Here is a 15,069-nt window from a genome sequence, read left to right on the forward strand (position 1 = left end):
CTTCCTACTAAGGCATCTTGAAATCTGCATTAGGCATAGGCATTTACATTTATGTCTTTTAAAGTTAATATTGGTCTTATTCTGATGGTGCATAATTGCTCCATTCCCTGCTGAGATGTTGGCTGGAAAAATTCAGAGGTTTTCTCTAGAGGAGAAGCCCCTGTGACATCTGTCATGCTGCATTTCCATGCTCTTTGCCTCTAAAGCTTTCAGTAGCATGCATGTAATCTTTCCTGCCATCTTGCTGTGAGTATGAACTGTTTCCAGCCACTCTGGACTGGGGCAGGAGCCTTCATTGTGCACCTGTGTTCTTTTTCAGAGCCATCTTTGCTCCTCTCCTTGTCCCAGCTGCCTGGTGGTGCTGCCAGTGCCTGCCTGCCTGGCAAGTCAGAGCATGTCTAGACCCTGAGGATGAGATGCAGAAAATGGCAGAGCTGCTGGGGCTCAGGGATGAGTGCGAGGAGGGGACTGTGGGGGCTCCTGCTCTCGCTGGCTCCTGCCTTGCTGACAACAGACTGAACCTGGATGTTTATCCTGACGGCTGCCACCGTTTCCTCCAGCTATTCAAGGAGCAACAGGGAGAGGTGGTCCAGGTTGAGTTCCTCCGGCTCAGCAGCAATGATTGCCTCCTTGACACCACACTGGGCAGCCTTCCTCATCTGAAGCACCTGAAATCCCTGGTGCTTAAAGGTAAATTCTGGGGTCCATCACCATCCAGCTTTTCTAGGTTCAGATTTTTTGTTAATCCTTCTCTCCATATCTGCAGGACAAACTGCCCTTGGAAGTGTTTTGTTCCAGTGCCGCTTACCTCAGCTTTGGCTCAGCCTTGCTCAGAGCTGAATGCAGATTTCAACATGATGCAGCCTCTGGATTCATATTTCCTCTCTTTGTTTTTACAGCTGCCTGGGGACTGGGTTTTTGGAGTCTTGTTGGGTTGATGCTGCAGCATTTTCTATAGCCATTCTCTAGAAGAGCATTTTTGCAGTTATGCAAGAAGAGGGGGATTGAAAGGTGTTGAATCTTTTGGTGAATGTTCAGCCCCTATTTAGTTTTTGAAAGTATAATAAGCTGTCTTTGTTGTGTTTCTGTCTGAGTCAATATGTGCTTAATCCTTCCTTACTGTCGGTGACTGTAGGTTTAGCAAAGTTCAAGACAGACCAGAAAACGCTGTTCAACATTTTATCTAAAGTAGGACACAGGGTGTGCATGTAATTTGGCAAAGTGTAATAACTGTTAGAGCTATAAATATTAGATCATTCTTTGACTGTCTCATCTATTTATTTTGGTAGGATCTCAATACAATTAGTATAGTTTCTGTATCAGACTGAATGATTTGCTCTTTGGAAGGTAGAATTTTAAAAATAAATATTTGAGAACAAAAAGGGGGAGTTTCAGGGCAGAATTCAGGGTTTCACCTGAAAACTGAAAAGTCTGAGGTTTGTTTCTATATCTGTCATAAATTTCTCATGTGAATGATTTGTCTTTTCCCCCTTTAGTAAGGTGGCAATAACAGCAGTACCTTTTATCAGTCTTGTTTTGTGAGATGTACACACACCCTGAGCATTCTGAAGTGCCATAATGTAGTTCAGTAAGATCTTATGTACAAAGTGCAATGTGCCTATTTGGTTGTTCTCATTTTGTACCATTATGCAGCATAAAAAAATGTTTGGTGCCCTCTGCTGTATATGGATATAAATAGAAAACAGTAGAGGAGGAGGAATATGAAACAATGAACAAGTGGAAAAGTTTGGAAGTTTCCTTTTGTTTGCTCAAGTTATTTTCCAGGGGTGCAGCCCTTCTCTAATTTGAGTGTCACAAGCTGGGATACGGAACTTTCATTCTTCGCTCTCTGTGCTGTCTGCCCTACAAAATATTGAATTACCTACCTTTCTCCCCACATTTTCACTGCTTTTCTCCTGTCTGCCTAGAAAATACTGAATTACCTACTTTTTCCTCCCGCATTTTCACTGCTCTTTCCTCAGATGTGCCCTCCACTCTTGCAAGGGCAGATTTCAGTCCTCAGGGCTGTTTGCTTCTCAACAGAATGGATAAATCCTTGAGGGCAAGGACTGTTTCCTTGATCCAGAAAGCCATGTGTGTTGGCCACTGGTAGTGAGGAAGAAGTGAGGAAGGAGAGTGGGAGGCTTGGAGGTATATGGGCCACCCTGCTGAAGTGTGGTAAATGCGTGGGGTGGCCTGGCTCATTCTGAGCTTTGACTCCAGATGTGTTTAGCAGAGCTGTACTGGTTCACTGTGGCATCTCCTGATTTCATAACAGCTCTTCACTGTTACACCCCTTTCACTGATCAGGAAACTGAGGCATGGAGCAGAAAAGTCACTTCTCTGAGTACTTTGTGATTAGTGCTGCTCATTGTTATCAGTAACTCCCAATCTTGTGGATCTCTGTGCTGAGTCTCACATGAGGCTGGTGAGCTCTCCTGGTAGCATACTGACCTCCTCCATTTCCCTCCACCCAGGTGGCCTTGCTAGAGATGAGTTTGGTTCCTATCAGCATGGCTCCCTGACAAGCTTGCCACCAGACTTTGGGAACCTCAGGTGTCTCACCCATCTGGATCTCAGCTTCAATAGACTCTCCACCTTGCCGAGCTGCATTCTCCACCTCCCCAGCCTCCGTGTGCTCCTGGTGAGCCACAACAGCCTGGTGACACTTCCTGAGGACTTTGGCTGTCTGAGTAAACTGACTTTCTTCTCTGCAATGAAAAATCAGCTGAAAGACTTACCTCAGAGCATTGGGGAGCTGTCAATGCTGCAGGATCTGGATCTTTCGGAAAATGCTTTGGAATTGCTCCCTGAAGAAGTTGGGAATCTGCACAACTGCACAGAGCTGGATCTCTCTGGGAATCGCTTATTAAGCATCCCAGAATCCCTAGGTATGTATTTTACTGGGGAAGAGAAGGACATGGGCTTGCCAAGCTTTTGGTACAACCTCTGAGACCCTTGGTCTCTATCCCCAGAGTTGTTAGCATAAACCATTTTATATTGGAGCCAAATGGAAGGGGTATCCAGAAGGATCATGCTTGGTTCAGTCAGTGCCTTTGAGCATTAACAACTCTGGATCACACTTAACTGTTTCTGTGAATCAGCGACACTGCTGAGATTTCATTACAATTTACAATGACTGAGGATCTGGCCTGGCTTGTTTTGGGTAGCAGAAGAGTTGAGGTTTGATGGGATGAGAATCTGGGCTTGAAATCACACTGTTCAGTGTGGACCAGTCCACAGAACTGGGCTCTGACTTCTACTGCCCAGCTTCCTGGGTCCTGTATTACTTTGTGACCGAGGCTGTTTTTGATGCTGTTACAGAAGTGTCTTACACAAGTAAGCTGAAAAGGAGAGGACAGAGGAGTCTGTGTTGCCTCTCAGCTAATTCCTTGCACTCCTTTATTTTGTGAGCTAAAGGGATGTTAAGCTTTTGTGCTTTTCCCTCATTATGTGTGTGTTTACATGGGCTGAGGAGGGAGGGAGGGTTAGAGCTGATATGCAGTGCAATTAACAGCACGGATGGGGGGTCACTTCTTGTTCCAACCTGCAGCCAATTTGAAGTCTCTGCGTCGGCTGCATCTCCACAGCAATCTCCTGGTGACAGTCCCTGCCTCTCTTGCCAGCCTGCCCAACTTGTCCAGACTTGATCTGCAGAACAACTGCCTCCGTGCCATCCCTGCTGAGATCCAGACCCTGCCGTTTGTGCATGTCCGAGGCAATCCCTTGGGAGAAACTGAACCATCCCCGCAGGCTGGTAATTGCAAGGCTTCTGCTGCTGTGTGTTCTGCACAGCTGTTTCCTCACTCAGCGCAGCAGGGTGTAGATGGGTTTGGATTAGAGAAGACAAGCAGGGGGGGAATCAGTTCAGCATTTATTTCTCTGGAATAATTATTAAGTTGTAAGGATACAGACAGTATTAGTTATGGTTTTATGAGGCCTATACCATTCTGAAGGGCTCAGAGGTCCCTGGAATTGGGATTTCCTGGTAGGGTTTCACAGTGGAAGTGAAAATGGGACTCACAGGAAACAGATCAGGAGAGGTCCCTAAAGGGGTCCAGCCTTTTTAGCAGAGGTGAGCACCAGTTCCTGGACTTGCTGTTTGGCCCTAAGGCTTTGGTGGCTCATGCTAGAACCTCAGAGAACAGCAAGAGGTCATTCTGCTGTGCAGTCACCTCCTGCTTTCCTGAGGTTCACAGGCTGCAGAGGAGCAGCTCTTTGTCCAAGATGAAGGTGATGAAATGAACAGGAATCTGAGCAGGGTTTCCCAGTGGTGCTCATGTTCACAAGAGCAAGCACTGATTCCCAGGATGGCCCCAGGCAATCAAACATGGCCCTGAGAGCTGCAGAGGAAAACTGAAATATTTTCGAATTCCCTCTGCTTTTGAGTTTCCCTGGGGGAGAGCCAGCATTTTCAGTATGTCCTGGGACCTCGAGGCCACATGCCATCCTCTTGCTGCAGTGTGTTCTGGGGCCCAATGCAGTGTGACCAGGATTCCATTAGTGACTTCTGTCAGATTAGGATTAAGCCAAAACTGTTCAACCTTTCTTTGTCTACCTTGGTTTAAGTAAGGTAAGTAAGGTCTGTCTCCTTCTCCTACCCAAATCTTCTTATTGCCACAGATAAATCCAGTACTGGAAGGCTAAAAAGATTCTTCCTTGCATCAGGAGAGGGCAGGTAAGCCTCTGTTATTAAGAATTTGTATTACAGACAAGGTGCATGGTGGGTATTGCAGGAATGTATAGGAATCTATAGCCTCAGTAGGCCAGTAAAACACAAGTATGAGATTCTTCTGTTGATTTTTGGAGGGCAGAAGTCACTGCATAGTGTCATAAATTCATGCATGTCTTCTGGAAGCTTTACTGTCACCTCTGAAGGCTGCAGAGTGGTCCTGGCCTGTGGCATCCATTTCTACTTTCCGCCGGGGGCTGCCTCTGATCCTCTGCGGATCCACTTCCGATCCTTCACGCCAGATCCGCAGTGGGTAAAGCTGAGACACCATGATGTCCTGCTCAGTAGAGTCCTGGAGCTGCAGCCTCATGGGGTCCAATTCCAGCAGGTGAGGATACACCCAGGTCACCTCCTGATGAATCTGCCTTTGCAGTAGCTCAGTAGATTCTTCTGAGAGCGCCTTTTGGGACCTGTGAGACAGTTACCCCCATGCCTGGTGCTTTTAAGTAGCTGCAGGACTGCCTCTCATAGAAGCACTGCTGCAGAGAGAAAGGATACAGCCTCTGATACTGTGCTGATCTGGCACCTTTGCCTTCCCCACTGCTCCTGATGGAGCTGAGCTATAACCTTTCTCACTCACATCCCCTCTGCTCTACCAGAGGATAAGTCTAGCATCTGGCCTTAGCCTGAAAAGAGAATGGTTTGCATCCTTCTCTAAAAGTCTGATTGTGTGGTTTGCATTCAAGCTGGGGAGTAGTCACACCACCTACCAGCTCCATCATGGCTGACAGTAGCTCACTGCAAAAGTTGCTTTGCCCTTTTGTGCTCAGAAGCTGCTGAACCTTTCCTGCCATCACAGTCCATAGCAGACCTGACATTTCCTGTCGGCTCCCCAGAGACTGCAGGGCAGAGCAGGTTCTTTGATTCCCTGCATACAGGCCATGCTCTGCCCTCCCTCGTCTGCATAGGAAGCCACAATGCAGAGCTGACCTTGGTTTTATCCTTTCAGTTGGTGTCTCACAGGAATGCTTTTTTGCCAGGAGGTGCAGATCTGGATGCCATATGTCTCACCTCAAACCCCTCACCAGCATGAGGTTGTAGTTCGGACCTTCAGTGGGCAGAGCTGGACTGATCTGAAAGCAAGAGTGAAGCAGAAGAGAAAATCAGAGGTGAGCAGATTGAAATTACCAGTGACACACTTTGCTCCTGTTCCCCTCTTTGGTTGTGTCCAGCCAAGAGTGAACCTATTTGAAATATCTCATGAGTTGTGTTTTGACCAGCTGCAATAAAATGTAGTGGATTTCAGCTCCAAGTTTCCTCTCTCATGGAGGTGTGTCTCCTGAAGTTGATGAGTTGCATCCTGCCATGCTTCATCTCTGATCTAGTACTTTCTTCTGCTTGGCTGGTACTCATTTTCCTGCCTTTATTGTATTAAGTTATGTGCCTATATGTTTTCTTCTTTGTCCTCTGTCATAGAAGTGTGTGGCCCACTGTTGTGTCCTTCACTTCTCTTGGTTCCTTGTTGTGTCTCGACTTGTGCAAAATGAATGCAAAGTGCCAGCAGAGGGGACATTGCTCTTTTCCAGTGTGGATCCAAACATCAAAGTGATCTTTCCTCCTGGAGTCACCAAAGAGCCTCGTAGTGTCAAGCTGCAGGTATGCATGCTTTTTGGTGAGCTCTGGTGCAGCTGTTTTCTTGTGTTCAGTACAGAACCAAGCAGAGATGTCTGCCCTAGGGTAAATCATGTCTAGATGTGGTTGCTTCATGGACTCACCCATCTCAGATCACCTTCTCTCTTCACTTCCCTGCAACGTGGGCCTTGCTCTGTGCTGCCCTGTGTGGGAAAGGGATCTCCAGCAGACCAGCTGTTGAAGGGAACACAAAAAGATTTTGCCTCTTTTTCCCTTGCAAAACTAACCCTAGGAAAACAGCTCAATGAGAATTTGGTGTGGTGAGGGAATCTAATGTGGATCTAATTCTAAAATCACCCCACTAAAATGAATTGTTCTGTAGAGCTGCTAGATGCTCTTGTAATACTTTAAGTCCAGCCCAACAGGTTGCCAGACTTCAGCCAAGGTTCACTGTGCTTTATTTCTCAGCAAATAAATCTTGCTGGGCCCTGCAGCAAAAGAGGAACTGAGTGAGCAGTGTGGGAATTTGGTGCCTGACTGCTCTGCTCTTTGTGCTGTCTGCCACATCCAGGTGCTGCCAGTCTCTGCAGAAGAGATAGAGGAAATCACAGCCCATGCAGGGTGTAGAGCCAGTCCCCTGCTCTACCTCTCCCAGGACTCCACGGTGGATTTTCTCAAGCCAGTGAGAATTCAACTGCCTCTTCCACCCAGGGTCACAGGTCAGCTTATTCCCAAAACTGACAAAGGGAAATGCCATATTTGGAAAATCACAAAGGGGAAGAGAGAATTTTATTTGCCTCTCCTGTTGTTAATAAAGCTTGCTGCTTTTCCTGCAGGAACAGCAAGGTGTGTCTGCTGACTGTGTGGTGGTGTAGAGCAGTGGGAGCTGAAGGTAGTTCAGGTCCATCAGATCAGACAAGCTGGGAGAATGGTCTTGGCAAAAGGATTTCTCTGCCAAACGACATGTGTATTTTAACTGCTGGTTTTACTATGGTGGATTGGAGAGGCACTGAGGAGATGCATTGTAAAAGGGCTTTGATTCATGATTGGGAATAGCTTGAAGCAGGAAATGAACATGCTGCTCCAGGGGTCTGCTTTCTCTTTTCCTTGCACAGGAATCAGCTGCTGAGCCACTGCATTTAAAAATGTATGATTGTATGCTGAGCCACATCCCACTCTGAAAACTGCTAAAAACAGCCTCAGTCATGCCAGGGATTCCTCTGTTTGCTGAGTACCCTCAGTCTCCTTATTCATATTTTCTTAGACCTCTCCCGGTTTTCTTGTGAAGAAATACATGGCCTACATTATTATATCACCTGGTATTTGTATGCCTGAAGTGCATCAGGATTGAAAAGTCTGTGACATGTACATTAGAAAGAGGTAGAACTTAATTAATAACCCTAGATTTTAGTGATGAGAATTATCTAATGAATCTGTTGGTGGGAATGAGCACACTATCATTTTAACTCTGAATATTTTGCCAGAATATCCCAAAAGCAATGGGATAGCTTGGTCCTTTTATTGCTGCTCTTCTTTGACCAAAGTTCAGTCCTGGATGCTGAAGAGAAGGCTGTGAACCTTTATTTGGTGGCTTTAAAAAGTAAATCACCCAAACCTGTGGCTGGGTTTATAAAGCCATGAATAAAGGTTTCTGCTGCATATAGCATCTCTTGATCATTGGTCTCCTTAGGGCTAAATTTGGATCGGTCAAGGCTGCATATACTCCATGGTGACCTGGAGGGCCAAATCTGGAATGACATCACCAGTGAGGTGGTGCTGGAATTCACCCATCTTTATGCAGTGTTTGAAGTCACTCACTTCTCCTGGTAAGTGCAAGATTAGTCCTGAGGAAAAGATGGGATGTTCCTCTGCCTTGCTTTTCCAACACTCTGACCAGAGCCCGTGACATTAACTCTATCTGTTCCCTTTTCCTTTTGCAAGTCAGGCCCATTGTAGCACTTTGTCTCTACCTGTCATTCTTTCCAATCATGTGGGCATGACACTGCCACCTTTCTCTGGGTAGTGTCCCTCCTTTTTTTTTTAATTCCTTGTCTCCAGGTACTGGCTGTGGTACACCACCAAGACCTACATTGGAGGCATTGCCAAGAAGGTCTATGAGCGGCTGCGTCTGTACCAGGTGAACTTCATAGCGCTGCAGAAGAAGAGGGATCCCGAGCAAGTCCTGCTACAGTGTGTCCCCAAGCACAAGGTCTGATCTGGGTTGCACTGCCTTTTCCTGAGCTTCCCAGACTTCCCTTTGTAGGATGTAAAGGCAGCAGTGCACCAAACAGTCCTGTTCACCGCCCCAGAGTCATGGCTGGGGTATGCTGTCACCACACTGTTGGTGCTGTGATACTGACTCACAGGGAGCTCGGGGAAGAAAAAAACTCATTCTAGCAGTGGTAAATGCTATGCATTGATTTCTTCCCCTGCAAACCCTGAGGACTGGGCTGCTAAAATCAGCTGAACCACAGATACTGGCCATGTATATGCTATTATAATCCAGCAAACAGGAGGTAAAACATGTTGCCTTAAATTTAAGTCAAAGTTCACACGTCACTTGTCTGACATGGGCTAGTGGTGTAGGCAGCAGCAGTGCTTTGTTTGCAGCTGGAGTGGTTAGAAATGGTAATTTTCCTTATGTTCTTGCTGTTCTCAGTTCAAGCACTGTGAGTTTATGTGATAAGTGTGAGCTATTCTGGCTGACTTTGTCAAGGAGGAGATGGGAAGTCCTCACACATTCTTTTCTGCTGCCTCTTCCTAGGCGTATCAGCCCTCAGCAGTGTTGTTTCAGATTAGTGTGAGTATGAGTATGCAGCTGTGGAGAATGTGTCCCTTGGCAGGCAATGCAGCTTGGTGAGGTGAGGGTTATTTTATCAGACTGCCATTACTGGGCTGCATATCCAGCTCTGCATAATTCTCTACCCTGGTTGCTCCTTCTCTTTACCTGTGCTCCTGTATTGAAGTGACCTGTGGACACAAACATCTGCAAGGATTTTTTATATTGGGTTCTGGGCTAAAACTGACTCCAGATGAGGCATCAATGACACTCAGAGTGAGATGGTGGTTTGGGTCTGTCTGTAATCCTGCTGAGAACGGTCATGGAGTGAGAGAGGTTTACTGTTACAAATAGAAAGAAGAATCTAACCTGACTCTTGCACTGCCACTGTGATCACAGGCTACAAATCCAAAATGAGCTTTCTGGTGTCCTCAGCTGTGTGCTGCTGTAGCATGTGTCTTTTTGCAGTGAAAATGTATTTGAACAGTGAGTGGGATATGGTAGCAAGTAAATCCCTCCTTGTCTTTGATGTTGAAAAGACCTGTTTAAAAGATAGAGACAGTGCTGAAAAATGCTTTTTTAATGGGTCTTTGTTCATTTGTTTACGTCCTTTTCATGTAAAATAGTCTTCCCTGTTAAAGGTGAGAGCAACATCACGGGTATAGAAACATGGGTTGGTCAGATGTGCTTCTGACCAAACACTGTCTTCCTTGTCAGGTTGACCCAGTGCTGAAGAAGCTGCAGGACCGCTATCGAGGACCTGAGCCATCTGACATGGTGGAGATGTTTGAGGGAGAGCAATTTTTTGCAGCTTTTGAGCGAGGCATCAGCATTGATATGGGTATGGCAGTCCTGGGCTCATTCTGCTCCTACCAACCTCCCTCTTGTCCTGCTCTGGCCCTAGATGTGTTTCTGCTGTGGTTTGTACTCCTCCATGGCATTCCTCTGTCTCCAGCTCGCCCACTACTCACAGTAGCCAGCCCCTGGACATTAAACTTGTCACATTCTCTGGTCACATAACCTTTCTGTCTACTTTTCCTTATGAAAGTGCTGTTTGCAGACTTTCATTTCTTCTCATACTCTTGTAAATCTGCAGAGGGCAATAGCCAGGTGGGTTTATTTTTATGACTGATCTGCTTCTGCACACTTTTCTCCACAAGCTGAATGCTTCCTGCCTTCTCTGCACAGATCGCCCTGACTGCGTGGATGGACGTCTCTCATTTATTTTTTACTCCCACTTGAAGAACATGAAGGAAATCTATGTGACCTCCTCTGTGGACAGAAAAGGCCAAGCTGTAAAAGGCCAGGTGAACAACCAGTTACACTGACTTCTTGTTTCCTCCTTCATCATTGCTTTTACAATACTCATAATAATCTCTGAGTGCTAGACATAACTCTTTTCCTACCCTCTTTCTCTGGCTTTGCATTTCACTGACTAAACTCTGAATAATCAAGAAGTGTAATCTTGAAGGATCACTCATCACTTAACTGTCTGACTTACATTCCTGCCATTAATTTTTGGGGTGCTGGCAGAAAGTCCAGCCTTTGTGGCAGAACCTCAGTGGGAATGCTGAATTCATTCTTTCCCAAATGGAAAAGACATGGTGCCAATAGGCTGGGCCACTGTGTTTGAATCAGAGCCTTACTGCATGCTTTCTCTTTGCAAAGGTCTCTTTCTACCGAGGGGCAATTCCAGAGAGCATCCCTGAAGATGCCAACAAGAGGAGAAAAGGTCCAGACTCCCTCTGGCTTGCTACTCTGCCCATCAAACTGCCTGTGAGTTGTCTCCTACAGAAAAATTAATCTAGATGGGGCAAGAGCATGGCATTTCTGCTCAGCTAATATTGTGTCCTCCATGAGAAGGCATGCAATGAATGACCACAAGAAATAGCTGCCCAGCTATGTCATGGTGGAGATTTTGCACTCCCTGTGAGCGTGCTCTTCTGAAACGAGAACAGGAAGAGCTGGGAGTGGTCTCAGCTCTCCTGCTCATCTTGCCTGTCAAGCACAGGCTTGTTGGATGGGCAGTCAGAGAGTCAGAGAGGGTGGATCCTGTGAATAAATGAGAATGTAGTACGCAAGGAAGCTTGCTGTAATTAAGGGAAGTGTCTGTTTTGTTTATAAATTTCTTAGTCACACAGCTCATGCAGCAGGAAAAAAGAAAGGAATAGAATGAGGTAGTTATGCTGGATTTGAACATAGACACTGAGTGTAGGTATTCTGCTGTGAGCTTTAAAGGCTGGGCTCTATGTTACAGTGAGAAATGCAACTTTTGCTTACGGAATTTAAGTGATATTTGAGAAGCCTAAAACAATAAATACCTTGGTAGGCTGAATACTTCCTTCCGATCATGTGTGATGATCTCACAACCCTTTCTGATACACGCAGCCTCAACTACAAACCTAGACTAAGTGCTCTCTTACTGCTGAGGCAAATATGCTTCAGGGATGTGGCTTATTTTAAATGGCTCTGTAAATGCAGGAAAGGAAATTTCCGATGTGACCTACGACTGTGAGCATTACAATTTGATATTTTCCTGAGGCAGTGAGCACTGCTGGTCGCTGCTAGTGTAAGTCTTCCTTGCTTCAAACAGCCTGACCCTTCAGCCCCAAGTACTTCCTTTCTCCCCAGCAGAAGGAAGGAGATTTCACTGTGGAGACTGAGTGGCCAAACACTGTCCTCTATGTAAAGAAAGAATATTCTTTCTCTCTCTTCTTTGTGACACAGCAACTGAAACTCCGGGATGAGAACCCTGGTCCCCTGTATGGCTTCTCCTTCCCTCCCTTAAACCTGGGCAATGCTGAGACTGGGTACCTGACACAGGCAAACCTGCTGAGCATTGCTAGGCGTGTGGGAGCTGACTGGCAGAGCATCGGCCTCAACCTGGGCCTGACCTACCAGCAGATTGAGCGCATAGGATACAATAACAGGTGAGAATAGGACACAGTAATCAACAGTGATGCATTATATATGTCTGTCCATCTATCTGCAGTGTAATAGTATTAATCAGTGCTTGGCTGGTTGAAAGTTCTTCCACTGTAATTGTTTCACTGGATTATAAATGGGTTGACTAATGGTTCTTCTGAAAATAATACCTTTTATAATGGGAAACTGATTATGTTCTCTTGCCATTATGAAATAAAGTTTTTTGTTTGAAAATCAAAATCGGGAAATAGCAAACCTGATGAGCTTTGTAGTTCAGCTGAGTTGCATTCCTGTTTTGTTCTGTGATCGGATTCCTGGCCAGACTCCATCTCTTACAAAGAGAAATGATCTATGGCTTTAATAGTGAATATCATTGTTATTCAGAAAGAGCTTGTGGTACATCACGGGATATGCAGCCTGACCAAAAAGCCAAAGCAGTAGGAGAGAATTAGACTTGTTATGATCAAACTGGTGTTCCTGTGAGGAAATTATATTCAAGAGCAGAATGCCTTAATTTGATACTTCTATTAGGAAAATATTTTATAGAGAAGCATTCATGCAACTCCTCTATGCTGGGTAGGAAAGAGGGAGGCCCACTGAGTGCTTTGTGTGTTTGGATGGCTTCTTTAAGACTCTAGCCATGGCTGGGACTTAGGTAAGGTCTCTTTGGTTTGCTACTCAGGAGAGCATGTTGGTTACTTCTGTCTTTTGTCCTTTCTTCAGAGAGGACCTCAATAAGCAGATCCTGGACATGCTTTTCTCATGGGCTCAGCAGAACTCAGAGGATCCTGACTGTGTGAGCAAGCTGATTACAGCCATGAAAGAGAGTGGCCGCCAGGACATTGCTGATGAGGTTGAAGCCATCATTGAGCTGGGGCAGCAGAAATACAGTGAGTCCATCCGCCGGCTGGGCCTGGAGCAAGAGAGCAGCACTGAGGACTCTGCAATAGCTATGATTTAACACCTAGCAGAGAAAAATGGAGTTTGAATGGAACCCCTCTGTGTACCCAGAGTGATGGTGCCTGGGGACTGCTCCCTCCCTAAAGGCCAGCATCTTCCTGAGGAGCTGGGCATTGATTCTCTCGGGTCTGTATTCACATGCCACTTCTGCCAATCCCAGGAAGTTTAGAGTGCATTTATGAACATTTTTTCTACTTCCACTTTGCAACTTTGAACTTTAGCTTTCAGAAATGTGGAGAAATTTAGAGACTGAAGTGTCTGTCTGTCAGCTGAGTAGTGGCTTAAGTAGTGTTTGATGAGTTAACACTCATGTTACATGTATTTATTTATAACTTATTCCTGAAACTGGAAACACTGGGTGTGAGCATTTTGGTCCATTTGTGCTCCAGTGCCACTCCAGATAGGAGAGTGAAGGCACAGTCATGTTATGAAGGCCTGTGATGTGGTGGGGACTGTTCAACCATTTCTCTTAATGATGTGTTCTGCTCACATGAAAATGTGATCTGTATTCCCCATCAAAATGTTTTCTATTTTTTCCTAATCTCTTCCAGTTCCCTTAAGTCCAAACAAAACCTAAGTATTTATGGGGAAGAAAGAAGAAACTGATTTCTAGAAAAATTACTCTTTTTTTTTGGTTTTGCTCCAAAAGCTATCATGAAACAAATAGCCTGCTGCACCTGCAAGCACCTTTTTAGATGACACCTACATACTGCTGGTCTTTGACAAAGTTCCAGGTTTATTTTATTAAAAAAAAAAAGTCAAAATCCATGACCTGTTCTGGGAGACTGATTTAAGTGAAATTAAAATTTTCCCTTGCAGTTTCCAAGGGGTAGTCGTCACATCTTCCCAGTGAAATGTGACTGTGTAGTGGTGAAGGTGTGACCCTTCCTGAAGTTTGGTGAAAAGCATGACTTTAATTTGCATTTTAAAAACTGGTCTGACCAGCTGTGAAATAAGGCACTGTTGTGTGTTTGGTATGAACAATGCTGAGCTAACTTCCCAGTTTTTCAGCCTGAATATCTTGTATAAGGCTGGAAGCATTTGCTGCTTTTTAGCTGCTCAATGATTTATTACTGAGGTGGCCTTCTCTTCCTCTTCCCCATCTCATAATGGCCCTCAGTTAAAGACCCACTAATGACAGTGGAAAATTACATGCAAGCTTTTTGAAAGACTACTGTCATTTAAGTAAATTCAAGTCTTTCAAGACAGGTTTGAATTCAGCATAACTCTTTAAACATTACTTAAAGGGCTGTTCTTAGTCTGAAAAAACAAAATTGTGTTTCAAAATGCCAGGTTGCACCACCCAAAGTCAATGTGCTGTCACAGGTTGGATAAATCCTGGCGTTTTCTTCCCCTCCTGAAGAATCATCAGTGGCTTCCCTGATGCTGCTTCAGACCTGCCACCAAGATTATTGAAAAAGAGGCATAAAATCATTCTGCTTTTTCTCTCATTTAAGGCTGTTCTAAAATCTGAGGCTACAGAGTGCTTACTGTCCAGTCCAGAGCACTGGACAAGGACTTGCAGATTTGAGTTGGCACCTTGGGCCTAGGGACTTCCACAGATCTGGTTTCTTAGGTTGTACTGCCCCAAGTCTCATGCTGGGTTCAAGTCAGCAGTGCTCTTTTGAATGTATATTTTCTCTTGTATTCTCTGTCATATGTTATTGTTTGTAATTTTCATAGCTACCAACAAGGTATTCTTTCCTCCAGTTTTGGAGAGATGCATTTGAGCATATTGCTCTCACTGGGAATAAAATCAGCATTTAACTCTTCCACAGCATGGTCTGCTATTCCTTAAATGCCTTGGGTTAGATGGAGACTGGTCCCTTTAAACCTGCTGGCAGGAGAACACAGGTGAGCTTGGCTGTGCTGTGCAAAAATGGGAGAAGAGCTCCTGTTTGGATACTGCTGGTTGCAAAGCACAAGACAGACTGCATCTGCGTTTATGGTGTCCCTGGAGGGTGGCTTTTCTGCAGTGGGACTAAATCAAGAAACACAATGTTCAGGGAATGAGCTGAGGCTCAGGTGGAGCAGGTCTAGAGAGCAACAATGCTAATTGAGAAGGGACAGTGTGTAGGATAAGCCTGTCCTCTGGTTAAGG

At 45.3% G+C, this 15,069-nt stretch overlaps 2 protein-coding genes across 2 annotated transcripts in view; one reads left to right on the plus strand and one right to left on the minus strand.

The window, feature by feature from the left end:
- The window catches only part of RPLP2 (ribosomal protein lateral stalk subunit P2), a 33,460-nt gene that overhangs the window by 9,179 nt on the left and 9,212 nt on the right, over positions 1-15,069 (minus strand). The window lies entirely within an intron of this gene.
- On the plus strand, positions 260-14,738 carry PIDD1 (p53-induced death domain protein 1). Its single transcript, XM_053981463.1, has 15 exons — positions 260-690; positions 2,478-2,891; positions 3,554-3,757; positions 4,624-4,678; positions 4,859-5,060; positions 5,713-5,841; positions 6,149-6,328; positions 6,876-7,023; positions 7,995-8,130; positions 8,363-8,513; positions 9,801-9,924; positions 10,272-10,390; positions 10,752-10,859; positions 11,811-12,013; positions 12,732-14,738. The coding sequence occupies exons 1-15, from the start codon at positions 417-419 to the stop codon at positions 12,967-12,969; spliced, it is 2,685 nt and encodes an 894-aa protein (XP_053837438.1). The 5' UTR covers positions 260-416; the 3' UTR covers positions 12,970-14,738.

Source organism: Vidua macroura, chromosome 6 (genome assembly GCF_024509145.1).
Source record: "Vidua macroura isolate BioBank_ID:100142 chromosome 6, ASM2450914v1, whole genome shotgun sequence".
Classification (NCBI taxonomy): domain Eukaryota; kingdom Metazoa; phylum Chordata; class Aves; order Passeriformes; family Viduidae; genus Vidua; species Vidua macroura.